Source organism: Leuresthes tenuis, unplaced genomic scaffold, assembly GCF_036924035.1.
Source record: "Leuresthes tenuis unplaced genomic scaffold, fLeuTen1.0.hap1 SCAF_11, whole genome shotgun sequence".
In the NCBI taxonomy this organism is placed as follows: Eukaryota; Metazoa; Chordata; class Actinopteri; order Atheriniformes; family Atherinopsidae; genus Leuresthes; species Leuresthes tenuis.
The window spans coordinates 15,325,635-15,343,585 of NW_027325365.1; the positions used below are offsets into that span (position 1 = coordinate 15,325,635).

The following is a 17,951-nucleotide window of genomic DNA, read 5'->3' on the forward strand; positions in this document are numbered from 1 at the left end:
AAATGTAAACTCTGTCTGACATTGTTAGGAAAATTAATAAGAATACTCAGGAATATTGTCTGATATTCAAAAGAAGCAGCTATTTAATTATCTTGCAGCAAGGGAACATTTACATACAGAGGTTGTGATGGGAATGTTCAAAGATGGGGGAGACCAGGTCTGGTTGTAACACTTTTAGCTTCGGCACCTGTAAATCATCGAATTTTTGTACTGTAATCCTCAAACTTTGATCAAAAATACCCACATTTGTGTACTACAAAACACAAAATATCAATATTCTGCTATTCTGCTTTATACGAATTGGTACATGAAACCTGACTGGTCTATATTTGCAAGATTGTTGGCTTTGCAAATAAAGTAAGATTGAGTGGGGAAGGCTGAGGTCTGAGCAGCAGGCCTGAAGCCAACTCTTTTTTTTAAAATGCTTATTGCAACTTAATAAAGACTTGGTTTTCTGTCAAAGATCCACTATTTAGAGACATAAAATTGGAAATTCTCTAATATAGAGTACTTTTAAATGTCTCAACGACCAGTTGAAAATTCATGTTCAAAATACATGTGTTATCATAAAAATACAGGGAAATATAAATTCATCCATCCATCAGTTTTCCATACCCACTATATCAGGTAAATATGAATATAACTATAGTAGTCAAAATCATTTGAATGCTACTCCTGATGTGCTACAGGAAGATAAGCTATTCTTAGCCATTGCCTTTAAGTTTAAATATACTGAATGCAATATATAAGCTTACATCTTATATACAAACACCAATCAGATGGCTCGAGACCTCTTTTCATATGAAAATCATTGTGTCAGTTCGGACACTAAAGAGTAGGTTCACCCAGGGCGACGTGAAAGCAAGAGCTTCCTCTTCCTGCATCGCACAGCGCCAGGAAGACATTGTATTACCAGGACAGCAGGAAATATTGGTTTTACAAGAACTAAGTATTCATACAAATTACAAAAACTTAATCACAAGTTTTATAAATACTATACAATTAAAGGCAACTCATTTAAAAAGACAACATAGTGAATTAAGCTAATAGATATTTTATGACGGGCTACTATTCTCAACAGTTTTTTTTAAATATTTTTTTAATTTGTTTTCACACTTTTTTTAACAGCTGTACCACAAACACTTTGCTGTCATGACACTTGATCAGCAAAGCAACGCCGCTTACTAACGGCTGAATGTTGAGACTGGTTCCATATGCAGTTGACTTTACTTCTGTAGACTATCCAGCCAGACGGAAGACATTTTTCTAAGACTGGTGAAGTGTTTGGTAAGTTGTATGTTCACTTTCTAAAGCCATCTCTGCTCTGCTCTCCTCTCAGCTTATTCTGTTCTGAGTGAAGGCGTCATGTCCGTTCTATGTTTTCAGAGGGAGATGCTTCAGATCTGCACTGCAGCTCTGCTGCTTCTTCTATCAGGGTTTGGTAACCTGGTCATGGGCGAGATCAGCGACAACAACTTCTCTAAATGCAAGCAATTCTTCTACAAGAATGCACCCCCAGAAGGCAAAGGCATCACTGGAAAAGAGTATGTGCCCATATGCCAGTACTACAAAGGAGAATACCATTTTGCCACCCTTTACAATGAGAAGGAGTATGTGCCACTATACTCTGCTTACAAAGTCAGCACCGGTGGAGGACAACGCTTGAACTATTGGATGTATGAACCGCAGGTATGTGAGAAAACTAATCAATCTACTATTTTGCCCAGTTTCAAGAACTTATCATAAAAAAAAGATCAGTCAGAAATAGCAATATGCTAGTGATCAATTTCTTTAAAGTCTGACTTCTTTTCATTTTTCTTCCAATTTGAATTTAAGAAATGTGGAGTGAACTCATTTCAGTTCGGCTGCTTTGTAATAAAGATGCACTCGTTCGTTTCTCTTTCCCATTACCGAAAAGTTGGAGAGAAAAGAAGACGATCCGGAGATGAAGGAAATTCAAGTGAAACAGAAGTTGAAAAACCAGGCAGATGATGAAGACTACAAAAGATCTGGCTACACGAAGGGTCATCTCAACCCCTGCATGCACCAAGGATCGCAGAATCAAAGAGATGCCACCTTCACCTTAACAAATGCTGTTCCACAGCATAAGGAATCCAATACTAAAACCTGGGTGAAATATGAGAAGAAAGTGTTGAATTTATATAATAAAAACTGCAATAAGGAGATGTACGTGATCACCGGAGCCATAAAGTATTTTCAGAAAATCAAAAAAAAGGTGTCTGTACCCGAGTATATGTGGTCTGCTTACTGCTGCCCATCCTTTACACCCTCGGATGATAACAAATTTGCCACATACGCTGTCATGGGAAGAAATAATAAAAACAGCGGACGTGACGTGGTGAACAAAACCGGCTATGAAATTGAGGAGATGACTTTGGAAACACTAGAAAACAAGCTGCAAAAGCTCCTGAGCACCAAAATCACTCTGTTTTATCGGCACTGTAAAAAGTGAACGTCTGTTTTTCTGCACACGCGCAAAGAACCGCACAAGCTTTTCTTCCAATATTCCATTTTTAATGAAAATGCCGTCTTTTGACAGGAAATGACTTAAATGTTCCCGACGAATACGATCTGACAAAAAAATCCAGCCTCTCCTACCGTTTCTGTATCATTAAGCTTGAGATTCTACAATAAAAGCTGAGAACGACATGTGTTCTGATGACTCACGTGTTTATTCCTTTCCCCCCCCCCCAACAGTGAGACCACGACACGAACATACAGAGTAACAAACTGTCCATTATATTCCCAAAAAGCAAAGCCATCAGCTTTCACAAAAATACTTTAAAAATGATGAAAAAATGTACAACGTATTCAGGACCATAAAAAGTCCAGGTTTTGCACACACATACATCTAAAATAGCTTGAAGAGATTATTCATATTCCTCTTTACAGAAACATTACATTTAGCTTCCTGTCAACTTTTTGATATGCCTTCTTTATTCACTTGACAGAAAAAGTCCATCCATCCATTTTCTATACCCACTTATTCCAATTCAGGGTCACGGGAGCCTATCCCAGCTGCCATGGTCAAAAGGCAGGGGTGCAGCCCGGACTGGTCGTCAGTCCATCACAGGACCACACAGAGACAAACAACATTCACTCCTGGGGTCAACTGAAGGGTTAGGATTAGACCCGGAGAGAACACGCCAACTCCAAACAGCTGGGATTCATCAGCTAAACCCTGCGTTAGCCAGCCCTCTCAGTCCCTATCAAATGCCCTTTAAAAGCACTGGTGGTCCTTCAGCTCCTCCACGTCTCTGAAGCCCCGCCCACAGCTGGCGCACTGGAGCGTTGCCTTTTCAGTGTTGTGTATCAGCTGGTGTCTCTTTAAGTACTCCACGCGGCTGAAGCGTTTCCCGCACGCTTCACACCCGTACGGGCGCTCCCCCGTGTGAATCCGCTGGTGCCGTTCCAAGTTGCCAAGGCGACTGAAGCTGCGTCCACACTGCGGGCAGCGGTGCGGCCTCTCGCCCGTGTGCACCAGGTGATGGCGCTCCAGCGACCGCGAGTGCGTGAAGCGCTTCCCGCAGATCTCGCAGCAGTGCGGCCGCTCGGCAGCGCAGGCACACTCGTGGTTCTTCAGAGCCCAGGCATGACTGAACGTGTTGCCGCAGTGGGCACAGGGGTAGACGCTGTCCTCTGCGCCGCTGCTCTGTAGATGGGCGCCGCCTAGTGGGCAGGGGTGCTCCTCCAGCTCGGCTCCTGAAGTGAAGCCTCCTCCACACTGAGGGCAGAAGTGGAGCAGGTCCCCGCTGCTCTCCTCTTCCCCTCCGCTCTCCCCAACACTCCCTGGCGCTGACAGGTGGGGCAGCTGCTCGGACTCGGCCTGCTCCGCTGCGTCCTCCACAGGCATGACTGCAGCCGTGTCGCCCTCTCTCAGCTTCTTCGACCAGCCTAACTTCAGCTCCACTCCTACAACCCCTCCAGCCCTGACCGCATCCTTCACTCTGCTCTGCACTATCTGCTCCTCTCTCTGCAGAGTGGGCGGCTGAGGCTCCAGCTCTCCTTCCTGCTCCATTCCATCAAGACCGATGTACTTAGGGGCCGGGCTGCTCTCGCTCCCTTGCACCACCACTGACTGACACTGTGAAGCCGTCATGGCAGCCTGCTCACGGCCTCTCTCGGCTCTTAGCGCAGACTCCAGGCCCCGCAGCTCATCCATGGTCATTCCCCCATCTGTTGGTTCTGCAGAGCCCACCTCCCAGTCTTCCTCTTCTCTCTGCCCGGGATGAAGCGTCGGGGGTCGATCTGACAGGTCTGCTGAGTAGACACAGAGGGAGGACAGGAAAGTTTGTGCGAGCAGTCATTTCTGCTTAATTTTAGTTGAGCCTGAACATTTCACTAACTTGCCCTCCTTCAGTCAGTGAGTCCTGGGCTCATTACCTTCACTCTGTGCTCTGGAGACAGTGCGGAGGTTCTGGTTGGGCAGATCCATCTTCAAAGCCTCCTTGATTAGCCGCAGAGAGGCAGGCTGATAGCCCTCTGTTTGAGCAAACTGCACGGAGAAGCACAGAGAGTCAGAGAGCAAACAGCTGAGCGAATAAAGAAGGTGATACATCTAAAAATACATCTATCATAGGAATATCTCATCGACCTATAGTGGCCTGCAAAAGTCTGAGCACCTGCGGTCAAATTTTCTGTTACCGCGAAAAGTTTTTTTCTGCTTTTCAAAACGTTTAAATGGGGGGGGGGTATATATCATGTTACAGCCAGTGGCAAAGGAAACATCCCGCGAACAGATAGCTGCTGGACAATGGATTCAATCAAACCAGCAAAAAATGAAGGCAAATGTCCCTCCATCAGTGACGAAAAAAGAAAATAAGATGCTTACACAACCTAAACCTAGTCAAATCGAGTGGAAAGATCTCACAAGAGCCAAACATGTGGGGGTGCCACGACTTTTCCTTTAGAGGCTTTCTTTTTTGTGTGTGTGTGTGTGAAACCGTGTCATCATAGATTTGATCTCTTTGGGAAGTCAGGGCATCTTTTCCTCACTTTTAATCAAGGGAGCAGACATTTTGACCAAAGTGTTGTGCGCCACTGTACGTGTTTACCCCAGTTTTACGAAAAATAAAGCTGTCAAAACGACAATTCAAACTTCTAAACTATATCTATTTCCTCAAAGCCGCTATATAAACCAACTTCGAGAGGCTCACAAGAAGATTTACAGCATGTTTACATCCACATCAGAGGGAGTGACGTGTGGATCTCTCTCCTGCCACTTGGTCATGTGCCGAAATGGCAAAAAGCTTTTCACCTCCACCTGAAGTATTTCAGTCTCATCCTACGCTACTTGAGATGTGAAGATCTCCACTCGACAGGCTCCTCTGAAAGCTAAATATCATATCAGTGGCCTTCCCCTCATCCACTACCCGTCTGCAGTGATTTGGTGGCTGAAAAACACAAGTCAAACTCTCACTGTCTCTCCGTGTTGCCGTCTGCAAACCTTCTCAGTCAATATGAAGCTGCTGAGCAGCGCAGAGATGCTGTGCCACTTTCTCCTCCTACTCCTCCTCTGAGAAAGCCTCTCTCCCTCACCTCCTCTTTGATGTTGGCGGTCTCCTCCCCCTCAACGCTGAGGCTGCCCTCCCCTTCCTCGTCCTCCACCATCTCTCCCTCATCCTCTTCATCCCGAGGGAGCTGGACGAGGAACATCTCTCTTGCCTCCTTCCCCCCTCGTCCTCCTGCTCCTGCTACCATGCCCAGAGCTCCTCCATTTCCTCCTCCTCCTCCCCCACCACCTCCTCCTCCATCCTCCCACACACTTCCAGGCCAGCCTTTACGGTGGGATGCAGCTGGGCCCTTTTTCGACTTGCCTCCTGTAGAGAAGGCAGGGTAAGAAGGAGGTGGAGACACAGAGGACATGGGGAGACAGGAGATGATATATGAGGGGGAGAAAGATAAGTGGGAGGAGATGATTGGAAGACAAGGAGTGAAAGATGAAGGACAGAAGAGGGTGGTGAGATGGAAGATGAGGAGGAGGAAGATGGGGGATTGGAGAGGCAGATGGGAACAGGAGCAGAACAGAGGTTGTGGAGAAGAAGAGAGGAAAACAAGCAAGGAGAGGAGGGAGGAGCGAGCATGATGAACGAGTGAGGAAAGGGGGCGTAGAAGGACACACAAGAGAGCGGGAAGGAGAGAAAAACGTGACAGAAATGAGAGAGGAGAGGAAGAAGTAGAGTTTGAGGGGAAGAGGGAGATGGGGATTGGATGAAGAGATTGGAGAAACAGAGAGAAGTGGAAGTGAAGAGGGAGAGTGTAATTATGGAGTGGTGAGGAAAGGAGGCGGGGGAGGATGTGTGTGTGCAACGTGATGAAGGAGAGAGCAGAGCAGGAGGAGGTGGGGGCAGGGAGAAGAGGAAAGGAGGAGAGGGCGTGAAGGAGAGAGGAGCGGGAAGGGGAGGAGGGAGAGAGACAGACGGACGTGGGGGGAGGGCAAGGAGCAAGGAAGGGAGGGAGGGAGCAAAGAACAGAGGAGTGGGAGGGACAGAATGCAGAGGAAAGAGAGGAGAGGGGGAGGTGGAGGACAGAGGGAGCAATCATGGTGAGGAGGCGGAGGAGGAAAGGAGGAGGAGGGAGGGAGAGATCAGCTCTTGCCAGATGGTTTCCAACAAAACAAGTGTCTTCTCATAAGCCAAGACTGAATGGTGTCTCTCATTAAACACCATTATAGGGACATGTATGCATCGATAAGGTGGCATTTAAGTGATATGGCTGCTCTGGAAAAGCTACCTTTGAGTCATCAACCACCAAACACTTACGGGCCGTGTCAACTTTTCGTTTCTGCCTCCCTCCAGCCTCCCCCTCCAATCCGGCGTTGCGGCGGTTGGCCGCCCAGCCCATCCCGTACTTGCGCTCGGTCCGCAGCTTGCCCTCAGTGAGCTTCAGCCGCAGTTTGAGAGCGTCGTTCTCCTTCCTGTTCAGGGACAGCTCCACCAGGTAGTCGTTCACCGTCTCCTGAAAGAGTTTGGTGATCTCACAGACCGAGGCTCGGATCAGGCTGTCCATGACGGCCGTCAGATGCGTCTCAAACGTGGTCACCGACTCCTCCATCATCTTGCCTACAGGTCCGGACAGCTGTGGGTCGGACACGGGTTTTGTGTTAGAAACCAAGCGGGGTCACGGTGACATTTAACACAGCTTTTCAACAGGGGTCCCAAAACTTTGCCTCTTATCAGTCTAACACCCACGATGCGCTTCAACGATTCACATTGCAAGTGTTCATCGCTGTCCTTGTTAGCTTGCTGCCGCTTCATTTTATCAACACTGACACTTTGATGTGGCAGGACTCAGTAAAACCACCGTTATTTCACAATTTAATCACACTTTAAAGTCCCGGTTCAGTTAAATGAGACAGCAGCGAAAATGAAACTGAATAAATACCAAACACCTAACCTAAATCACGTTAGCTTGAAGTAAACTTGTAGCAATAATGTTTGAGTAAAAAGGAAGCAGTACCCTCTCTGTAACGTTGGAAAGTGCTAGCAGAATGGCTAATTCAGCTCTGTATACGCACCTTTTGCAAGATGAAATCCCGAGGAGTAACTTATTAGACGTAAAATGAAGAGAGAAGGGGTTATTTCACAAATGACGAAGAACCATGGCTGTTTATTAGCACAGAGAACCGGTGACAAAAGGGAGCCGCGTCCAACTTCTGTCCCCTCTTCCTCTCTACCTCTTGCTGCCACTGTTTTCCTTCTCGCCTCCTTCAGCGCTGCTTATGATGCTTGAGAACACTGCGCATGCCCAGTACCGTAATTAACCTACTGTAAGGCGCACTCTAAAAAGACATCTCCCAGGCGACTACGAACCAAACAGAAAGGCAAAAAAAAAAAAAAAAAAAATCCAAAAAACAGAGGGGATAATTAGTTTTATCCCAGAATCGTAACATATGTTTTTTTTTAAATAGGACACAAGAAAATTGCTCACGAAAGAAGGGCGAATTTAAGAGCATCAAATGAACCCAAGTATAATATTAACTAAGAAGAAAGGAAAACAAAAATGATCTATATAAGATATAAAACAACTCAGAATAGAGTAGAAACCACCACAAAAGAGCCTAATTGATCTGCGTGGGACACGAATCACCAAAGTAAGAGACAACACAGTCATTAATAGATGGAAAAGTCTGTGTCCGAGAACATGGCTCACGTGGGGTGTTCTGTTTGGCCTGTTGTTGCCCAAATGCCAGAATCTGTTTTCATTTAACCTTTATTTGCCCAGAAAATAAAAACTTTTGTCATTTACAGTCGCTCTTTCCAAGAATGTCCTGGCCAAGACAGACAACCTCTCAAGTCAGCAGGAATAACAAAGCACACAATCTGTACACTAAATAACATATACATGTATGAGTCATAAAAAGAAAGCATAACACATAAATAATAAACTAAACTAAAACATAAAACGCTTAGAAAATGCAAAACCTCAGAACATTTGATCACCCCAGTCATCAGAGACCAAACTGAAGCAAAATGGTAAGTCATTGCATTTACAACAAGACATGTCTGCTTCTGATATATGTAAAAGTTCCATACACTTTCCAAGTGAAACAGGCTCATTTAGATTCAGGTTAATAGCTTATTCCAAGCAAAGGGGAGCAGCATACTTGAACAATTATTTTCCAAATTCACTGAAGATATATGTTACGAATTGTTCTTTGGAACGAACACAAACTTTCCAATTTAAAAGAGAGACTACATTCTCTGGAAAATAACACCATTTTAATCTCAGTTGGAGTTGTGCTGGACAATAGTAAAAGCTTACTGTAGCTGACAAAACCTGTATAGGTGTAGATGAAGAGCAATACATCACTGTACTGTCAGTGTGAAAACAGAATTTGACACGATTCATTTGAGTCAAGACGGTTTACAGATAAAAATGAAAATAACTGGTCCCAGGGCTGAGCTTTGGGGAACGCTCTTGGTTCCAGTGAAGTAGCGTCACTTAACTCATCCACACTGAGATTTGCCTGATAGATCATTTTCAAACCATCTCATATTATGTTCAGCATGACAGTCCTACACTGATTATTCTTTGCTTTACTACTGCAACCCCAGAGCTGCTCAGACAATACAAATGTCGGCCATGTCTGATTGACATGTGGCTGAGCATTGGCATCCACACTCCCAACACCATCAGTCAAGGCCAAACTGGGCCAAAGAAGTCGGAGAGACATAACACAACCACAGTGAGTAGCAAAAAAAAAATTGAAATGAAGAGAGATGACAACTGGTTGATTATCCTGAATGAATAAAGACGCACGAAAACATATTCACTGTTCTGCAGGACGGATGGGGGCGCTGTGTTTAATTTTTCACACTGCTGCGAGCTCCATAAAAGAGGAAGAAGAGTCTTTTGTCTTCTTCCGCCTGTGAGCAAAATAGACGCCTCTGCATCTTGAGCACGAAAGAAAAACAAGAGCAATCATGCCGATGTTCGTGGTGAACACCAACGTGGCCAAAAGCGACGTTCCGGCGGCTCTGCTGTCCGAAGCCACAGACGAGTTGGCCAAAGCTATGGGCAAACCTGCGCAGGTGGGTCATTTATGCTCACATGATCTGCACAATCCAACTGAGGGGGCCATTCGCCCTCAATCCTTCCCTCATTGATCAACTTTACAGATGTAACTTGCTGAGGGTGTGAGGCAGGATTGGCATGAATATATATTAAATGTACACCACGTCATGGACATGTCATTTTGCACAGTCATGCGAACAGTCAGCGCTGGTTGATGATTAAGCAGAGATTTCCGTTTCCATAACACAAGTTATGAGTAACAAACAACATAGAGTAACACCTAGTTTAACTCTGCCTCCGTAGATTTTTCCTCAAAGTATTAATTGTCAGCTTTAATTATCTAACTATTGCTTCATTATAACAGTTAACCTGGGTTTCATTCATTATTGAAGGGCCTCTGGCACAGGCCCAGGGGACCAACTGGCACACCCCTATCTTATTCCAGTGATATGTTTTAAATCTCTACATCCCAGAAAGAGCAAACTAAATTGGACACGAAAGTTCCACATGATACCAACGGAGACAACATGTCAATAACTACCATTTTGTGCATTTGCAGTATAGAAATGTGGATGTATTAATTCACCCTCGTGTTATTGAGACTGACATTCTTCATCACTGATCCTCCCAGCTAAGGCTCGCTCAATTTTTTTTGTGACTCTGTCTTTTACATATTAGTACATTGCTGTGCATATCAACCCTGACCAAATGATGATGTTTGGAGGAAAGGGAGACCCCTGCGCACTCTGCTCCCTCCACAGCATCGGCAAGATCAGCGGTGCTCACAACAAGCAATACGCAAAACTCCTGTGTGGACTGCTCAACAAACACCTGGGCATCTCTCCTGACAGGTAGCAAATGCACAGACCCCCCCCCCCCCCCCCCCCCCTCCTGTATGTTGCATAACTACTCACTGCTAATGAGAGCACTCATTGACCTATTTCTGTCGCTGTCTATTTCAGGATTTATGTTAACTTTGTAGACATGGATGCGGCCAATGTGGCCTGGAACAACACTACGTTTGGCTGAGATGGAGGTGAACAATCTGACATAGAAGATCATTCCGGTATTTCCCTGCATGTGTGAGCTTATTCAAAGTTGAAGAAATGAAGAGCAAAGACACTTTGTTATTTGGTCGAAATACGGTATGAATATCTCAAAAGCACTTGGACCCTTTAGCTTTGCACTAATCTGCTCCCTCTTAACTGCAATAAAGCGAACCCTGCAGACCATGAACAAATTTCTGTCTACTCTGTTCGTCTTGTCTTGCAAAAAGAGAAAAAATACATTCATCATGCATTCTTCATACAATCATCCATCAATGTTTTGAATCAAGAATGAAATGAGTGGAAATAATCACGTCGTGTCCGCCTTAAGATTTGGAAATCTCATTAAAACGCTTCTGCGTTTTCACCTGTTGACCAGAAGAGGGAGAAAATACACGTTTTGGAGGCTGGTTATCTACGGTGGCCGACACGTGAAAACGGCAAAACAAATCCAATAGTAAAATGCCGCAAGAGAAAAATGCAGCTATAAAAAAAAAAAAAGACAGAAACGAGCCTGTGGGATAGGGGATGGACTATGGTCGTTTCTCTCTTGCATGTCTTTTGAAGTTTGCAGCACACTGAGAACGACGAAAACTCAAAGCCAAAAGCCAAGTCAAATGATAAATGCTTCTTGGTCATTTAGATTCAAATGATCAAATCATCACTTTCAATGAATGAATATCACGAGAATCACCAAAGGACAATGATATACTGTCAATATACTGCCTTTTGATTTTTTTTTTTTTTTTTTTACTGCTGAGTAGTAAAACATTATCTAGCGCTAACGCTCGATTGTCTATATTTTAAAGTTTCTAACTTTTAAGGTAAATCGAATGCGGTCGAGAGATGAACGTGTGTGGTTGCCTAACAACATAACAACGAATCACAGTAGAGCGTCGCTCTTCCATGTCCAGACCAGTATAGACGTCATTTTAATGCGCGGCGGGCCTTATTTTATACAGTAGATTATACCATTGCTGTTTGGGTGCCAAACATATCGAGAAGTGTGGAAGATGTCGCTAAGGAGAAATATCTTCTGTATCAGTCTGTACCGTAAACGTCTGCGCACTTTGTTTTAATTGTTTAAAAATGTAAATCCTAAACGATACAAGTCCATGGATGTTTTTTTTTTTTTTTAAAACATTTACATTTTTTAATTGACCAAGCAAATTCTTGAATGTACGTGGTCGGAAAAGTTACGGGTCGACGAAAGATGACGAAAGAAATTACACGTTCCGTCCGTAGGGACACTTGGGTGAAAATGGCGGGTGAGAATGTTGTCTATAACAGTACGCTGGACAGCTAAAATTAAATAACTGCTGTGGGAATTAGACGTCTACTATTGGTGCGATAAACGTGTGGGTTCAAAGCGAAGCTCGGGCTTCTGAGGCGGAGCACAGGAGTCCTACTTCTTAACGGTCAGTGTTTTGTGTATGCGGTCTTTTTCCCGCCATGTGTAACATCAGTTTCATCTAAACGCATAGCTTCAAATGTAGGTGTTTAATTTTAATCGGTGTAGCCCATGAGGATGTCGAAAATAACGCCGTGTATACCCAACTGTCGCCGAGTTTTTCGCGCACTGTTCTTTCTCTCAAAGTGGAGATTGTTTACCTGGTCGTTATTATTGCTGTCAGTCAACAAGAGAAACGAGAACTTTGGGCAGTGGAGTCATTTTATCCAGTACACGTATAAAAGCCAGATGTGTAGTTTTCATATAACAAGAAAAATGTGAAAACGTTACTTTTAATTTGTAGCCTACAAGAGTGCTGTGCTCGGTTATATTCCCTCACACTTTAAAGCACGATATAGATTATGCTTGAAAAGTAATAAACTTTGTAGCAAACTCAATGTGGAATAAAGTAAAACTTAATCTCTTGGAGGCCCAGTAACTTTCCAGGGTTGGATTTGTTGACTAAAAAAACCCCAAGTCTACACAGAGGTGGGGTTACCCATCCCAGAGAGAGACTTTCTTTATCATAACTTCTGTCCTTTGGAGATGATTTAAGGTTCTCCCTGCACCAGACCTTTCTCCTAGATTGCCATAAACCTGGCCTGGGGGACATTAACACCCTGGTACCAACTGGTACTCCATCAATTTGAATATACAAGGAACAACTTTGATGTCAGGGGGTGTTTCTGGGTGTTTCCCCTTCCTAGACATATCAAAGAAGGTTGACAATAAACAGACATTCCACACCTCTTCTTCTTATCTTTTGGAAAAGGATAATTTTCAGTCAACTTCCAGCTGGATTATAGGAACTATATTAAAGGTGTTCATTATCCTTATACGGGTTGTTTAGGGTTTTCGTTGAGGCCAAGAGCTTCGTTTTGATACTACTTACAGGTTTGCGCAAAATATAATAAGAGAGAAATAATTTAAATGAAAAGAAATTAAAAACTGAAGAAATTATGGCCTGCTTGACCTCGGGGGAAGCTGCAGCATCTGGTTGACCTGTGGCATGAAGACCCACAGCTCTGATGTGTCTTGTTTGCAGTATTGTGAAAGACTTGAGAGGGCTAAAAGGTGCGGTTTAAAACTGTTGGTTCTCTTCAACAACCAGTTGAGCGAAGAAGATTGTATCACCAGGAGCTACTCTTATCCTAGTTTAACACTGGCAACCAGAGAGAGACGTGTCTACGTGACTGCTTGAGAAACATCGATCGGATGGGTTGGGAGTTAAGTGGCAAAATGTTGTGATTGTGGAAAAAGTAGCAACACCGCCGCTGTCTGACTTCTACGCTATGAGAGCAATGCAAAGTCACTTTCTGGGATTTAAAATCAAATGTAAGTCGTGCTGAAACAAGTGAAGACTTCATCAGCAGCTGTGTGGTAGCGATGGGATGAGAGTTCGCAACCCAGTTTGGTCGCGGAGCGAGAAGATTTTTCACCCAGAGCAATCTAAAAAGCTCTATTTGGAAACACTTTGGTCAGTAGGCTCAAACTCAACAAAGGTTGAACACAAGATGTGTGAGCTACAGTTAGCTCACCGTACCACGCCTTCAAAAAAACACACCAAAATGAGCACGGCTCGATATCCGTAACTTTGGTATGTAGACCTTTTAAAAGACATGCTTATGTTGAAGTTAATGAACATGTTTGTTTTTGTATTAGTTGGGCCTCTCGTGCAAAATGTGTCAAACCAACGTAAGGAACAGAAAGTAATTTGGGCCAGCAGGCTCATGTTCTTCATGTTTCACGGAAACACGATTGTGATTTATGTGCTGTGGCAGATTTAATGCCCTGTGTGTGTGTGGGAGGTGGGCTTTACCTTTCATTTGAAAGTTCACCCTCGTGATCTTCTGTTCTGTGCTTGAAATAATACCACGCCTCTCTGAGAACTCTGAAGCTGGCAGTTATTTGGATTGGACTGGATTTGATTACTTTATTGTAGACATAGAATTAAAAATGGTGAAAGTTACATCTTTTTAGGAATACTAAGTAAGCTCTGCTTGTTCATGGCTGAAGCTAATCCGATCATGTATTTCTCTGTTTTGGGGTAGAGACTAGACTCAGCAACACACAAGACTCTCTCCCTTTGGTCATCTGAAAGCTGTCCGCATTCATCTTCCGTGATGTCTAACCAAATGATGAGACGTCTCCGGGTCCACCTGACCACAACGATGGACTCAGTCTTAAGGACAGCTGTGTTTGAAGTCATGAAGATATTCGAAAACACGCTGCATGATCATCAAAAGGAGATGACACTGAAAGAAGAAGAGCTCGCTCAACTTAAGCTAAAGCTTCAGACAGCTGAGCTAAAGCTGAAAGACTTTCAGTCGGGGTATCTCAGAAGAGTCAAGATGAAACAAACTTGGACAGCGCCCGAAATTGTTGTGGATGCACCGGGACCGACTTCTAATGTGTCTGAGATTGAGCACGAAGGTGTGGTGATGAGTGTTGTTTATAGAACCTCCAGAAAAATGCTGCTTTCTGCATCTGCAGGTTAACCATGTTCTGTGTCTGTGTGCGGCTTCGAACAGTGCCTGATGACTGGTGCGCTCCACTGGGCTGTGAGCTGGTGACCAAGGACGATGAAGACGGGTGCCCCAGCGTAAGACTGCGCGCGTTCACCATTCCTCTGTGCCAAATTCCAGTTCAAACGCACGAGGTGTGTAGCTCAAGGTGGTGGTGCATGGCTGTACGTTAACACAACACAGTGCTACAGTGCAAGTGTGGGGGTAGGCAGTTTTTTATTTTTTTTTTGTTTGGTTGTGACGCAAACACAAGAGACGTGCTTCCCATAGCAATCCCAGGAGATCCCAGGAGAAGTCCAGTTGCCCTTATTGAAGCTCTTATGATACCTCTGCACAGACTTCCTGACCTGTGGAGCCAGTGTTCCACACACCCAGGCAGTATGCAAGTACACTTTCCACAGAGGAGTCATTGAAGGCCAGCAGCAGCTTCTTGTCCAGGAGAGGTTGCCAGAGATGTGGGTGCCCAGATACCTGAAGGTGGCGACAGTTTCCGCACGCTCTCGGATTAAGGAGGGGGGGGGGTGTGCTTGGTGCTTGCCTGTGCTTCCTGAAGTCCATGACAAGTTCTTTTGCTTTATGGACTTTCAGAATCAGGTTGTTTGCTGAGCACCAGAAGGACACTTTCTCTACCACAGTCCTGCATGCCGTCTCATCCTCGTCTGAGATGACTTCGACTGCGGTGGTGTCATCGGCATATTTGATGATGGCATTTGTTGGGTGGGTTGGATTACAGTCTACGGTATAAAGGGTGAACAGTAAGGGGCTCGGCATGCGGCCCTGAGGGGAGACAGTACTGAGTGCGATTGTGGAGGAACATTCTTCTATCATAAACAAACATATGTTGAACCTGACGTAGCCATCTTTAGATCTACAAGGTGGAGTGACGTCAATTGGTGCCAAGATTTGTTAGGAAAATAAAAGTGATCTTTGACCTCTTTTTCCATGCAGAGATTTGAGTGTATCGAAAGCAGGAACTACGCTCTTCTTATCGTCATGAACAACTTTATTTCAGCTGTATCATCGGTTTATTGGCGTCTGTCACTAAATCCTCTTAATTAATGTCCTGATATGGTAGCTGGAGTTGGAGCACCGTAGTCTGAATTTGTTCACTAACAAGTGTAGCATTGTCATTTTGTCAGCTTCCAAGAAGAAACTGCACATGACAAAGAGGCCAGCAGAGCATCTTCCGCTTTCTTTTCATTGCTTTAACGATTTTCTGTACCCTGTAAGGAGCATTTCCACAAAGAATTGTATAAAATCCGCTCAGAAATATCTTGAATATCCTCCGTGCAGCGATTCTGTAATCCTCATGAACATATGGAGAGTTACGCCATTATTTGCTGCTGCTGCTGCTGATGCAGACGCAGCTCTGTGAACATGTTTCTTGTATTTCCTATTGACTGTAAACCTTTTGAAATTTAAGTCGTAACATCTGGATTTCAGGTGCACGACAACAACCTCCAGAGTACCAGTCAGTTCAGAAGATCCAGGAGAAGTGAGTTTCCTTCTATAATATGTTGTACATTCTGCTGTGTCCCAGATGATTCTAGTAAAACTAAGGATGGTTTTCTCCTGCACTTCCATAATTTACCCACATGGATTTATTGTGGCTTCCAAGGCTGGAAGGTTTCTGGTCTGTTCCAAAGTTGAATGCATTGTTTTCCATAATTCAGAGGAAGGTGTGTGTTTTCTTTATAATGTGTTTTAAGGTGCAACTTCCATTTATAGGCGAAATAACAACTATTTTCTTTTACAGTTTCTGCTTTAAATGAGAGTGGAAAATTGCCAGCCTGCGTACAGGAAGGTCAACCCGGACCAATTAGGAATGACGTGAAAGTATTGCCTAAAGGCAAAAAGCGGGAAAACTCTGACCAAAACGCTTTGGACGGCTTTGGAAAAAGAAAGAGAAGGGTGGATGTAACTGCAAAAGAACCAGGAAATACAGAAGAGTCCAAAGAAGATCAAAGAAAAAGTACAGGAGGCAAGTCCAAATCTCCTGAAGTAGAGGGGGTGGAAACCGCCAAGAAAAATAATTTCTACTGTAAGGTTTGTAAGAGGAGCTTTGATACAGAATTGGGACGAAATGAGCACAAACTTTTCCACAAAACATGCCAAGGTTGCAAGGAAGTCTTCCGTTATCGTAAGATGTGCAAGATGCATAAACTGGGTTGCGACAAATACATACTGTTGGTAAAACAAGCCCCCAAAGAAGAAGAAAGTGCACCCGCCCCGTGCAAAGACGTAAAGGTAAATGAAGAATCAATACTTCATTCACCCGGCAACGTCGACGAAGGAGCCACCAAAAAGTACAGCTGCACATACTGCAACTGCAAGTTTAATTTGAGCTCAAAACTCGCAAAACATGTGAGTCATGCTCACGAAAAGCCGTTCATTTGCAACACGTGCCCCATGAAATTCCACCTCAGACAGGCACTCGGCATGCACATGGCAAGAAAACACAAAAAACCTGTGAATTCAGTTGACGTGAATGTGGACCTTGGATGGACCGAGCCTTTAGAGGGCATAAAGGGAAAGCATTCACTCTCTCCCAGCAAGGACCCTGCAAAAATTTAGATTTAAGAAGGCGAACGATGAGTTCACGGTGCCAGGAAGGGTCCGACGCTCCCTGTGCCAGAAGATTTTTTTGGGGGGGGGGTTGTTCCGCTGTACAATGTGTCTCAGCTATGCTTGCACCCAAAAAAAGTGCCACATGGTACCAGTCTGATCCAGTGTAGGAAAAAAGTTTTCCACAAAAGCATCAAATAAAAAAAAGCAGATGATAAATAGTGGACACCTCATGTTCAGCCGCTGCAAATCTATTTGCTGTTTGCCGTTTGCCGTAATAGTGGTTTGTTCTTTTCTGGGTCACAGGTGCGTCACTCAGTTTCTCATCATCTGTTGATGTATTTGGTTTTGGAATGAAATTATTGAAACTCGATCAGTAATGTTGGCTGCATTTCATGTATTTCGTTCTCCTGTGTTTCTAGAATGTCTGATATAACGTTGCTTCTGCTCAATTCCTCTGTGATAGTTTAAATACTTGAATTTGATCTGTTTTACACTCATTGAATGTGTTGTTTTATTTGTGTGGTTATTTTTAAAAAAAATTTTTTTTTATTTTTTTTTTTTTAGTGCTCGAATTCTGAAAGGAGCAAAACAAATGTAAAATTTTACAGTTCTAATAGTTTTGTATGGGATCTGCCCCCATTCACCCAAGTTTGCCTTTTACATGTAATTATCCATGTATTGTTAGACTGAATAAATTTAGATTTTTCACTGTCTTGCATATATTTGAATTACTATGTGGTGAAAAAGTATATTATAATTTTTGAACATTTGATTGCACATTGAATGTGTATTTACAGTCATCTGCAGTATCTGACGCTTCGAGTT

General features: G+C 43.9%; 4 protein-coding genes across 5 annotated transcripts; 3 read left to right on the forward strand and 1 right to left on the reverse strand.

Annotated features, from left to right (window-relative positions):
- Positions 1-1,328: 1,328 nt before the first annotated feature.
- LOC140318513 (endonuclease domain-containing 1 protein-like) lies at positions 1,329-2,473 on the forward strand. Its single transcript, XM_072396342.1, has 2 exons — positions 1,329-1,740; positions 1,919-2,473. The coding sequence occupies exons 1-2, from the start codon at positions 1,366-1,368 to the stop codon at positions 2,471-2,473; spliced, it is 930 nt and encodes a 309-aa protein (XP_072252443.1). The 5' UTR covers positions 1,329-1,365.
- Positions 2,474-2,710: 237 nt separating this feature from the next.
- On the reverse strand, positions 2,711-7,745 carry LOC140318063 (uncharacterized). Of its 2 annotated transcripts, none has more exons than XM_072395685.1 (5): positions 7,538-7,745; positions 6,783-7,098; positions 5,560-5,840; positions 4,405-4,516; positions 2,711-4,278 (listed from the first exon to the last, which is right to left on the reverse strand). In XM_072395685.1, the coding sequence occupies exons 2-5, from the start codon at positions 7,075-7,077 to the stop codon at positions 3,242-3,244; spliced, it is 1,725 nt and encodes a 574-aa protein (XP_072251786.1). In that variant the 5' UTR covers positions 7,078-7,098; positions 7,538-7,745; the 3' UTR covers positions 2,711-3,241. The 2 variants fall into 2 exon arrangements, with proteins under 2 accessions (XP_072251786.1, XP_072251785.1); XM_072395684.1 differs by having other exon boundaries at positions 2,711-4,281; positions 7,538-7,744.
- A 1,620-nt stretch (positions 7,746-9,365) lies between these two features.
- On the forward strand, positions 9,366-10,777 carry mif (macrophage migration inhibitory factor). Its single transcript, XM_072395698.1, has 3 exons — positions 9,366-9,554; positions 10,216-10,388; positions 10,500-10,777. Exons 1-3 carry the CDS (start codon positions 9,447-9,449, stop codon positions 10,564-10,566), a joined length of 348 nt encoding a protein of 115 aa, XP_072251799.1. The 5' UTR covers positions 9,366-9,446; the 3' UTR covers positions 10,567-10,777.
- A 967-nt stretch (positions 10,778-11,744) lies between these two features.
- On the forward strand, positions 11,745-17,779 carry LOC140318067 (uncharacterized). The gene is made up of 5 exons (XM_072395688.1): positions 11,745-12,001; positions 14,085-14,466; positions 14,565-14,692; positions 16,002-16,053; positions 16,315-17,779. Exons 2-5 carry the CDS (start codon positions 14,157-14,159, stop codon positions 17,130-17,132), a joined length of 1,308 nt encoding a protein of 435 aa, XP_072251789.1. The 5' UTR covers positions 11,745-12,001; positions 14,085-14,156; the 3' UTR covers positions 17,133-17,779.
- Positions 17,780-17,951: the final 172 nt, after the last annotated feature.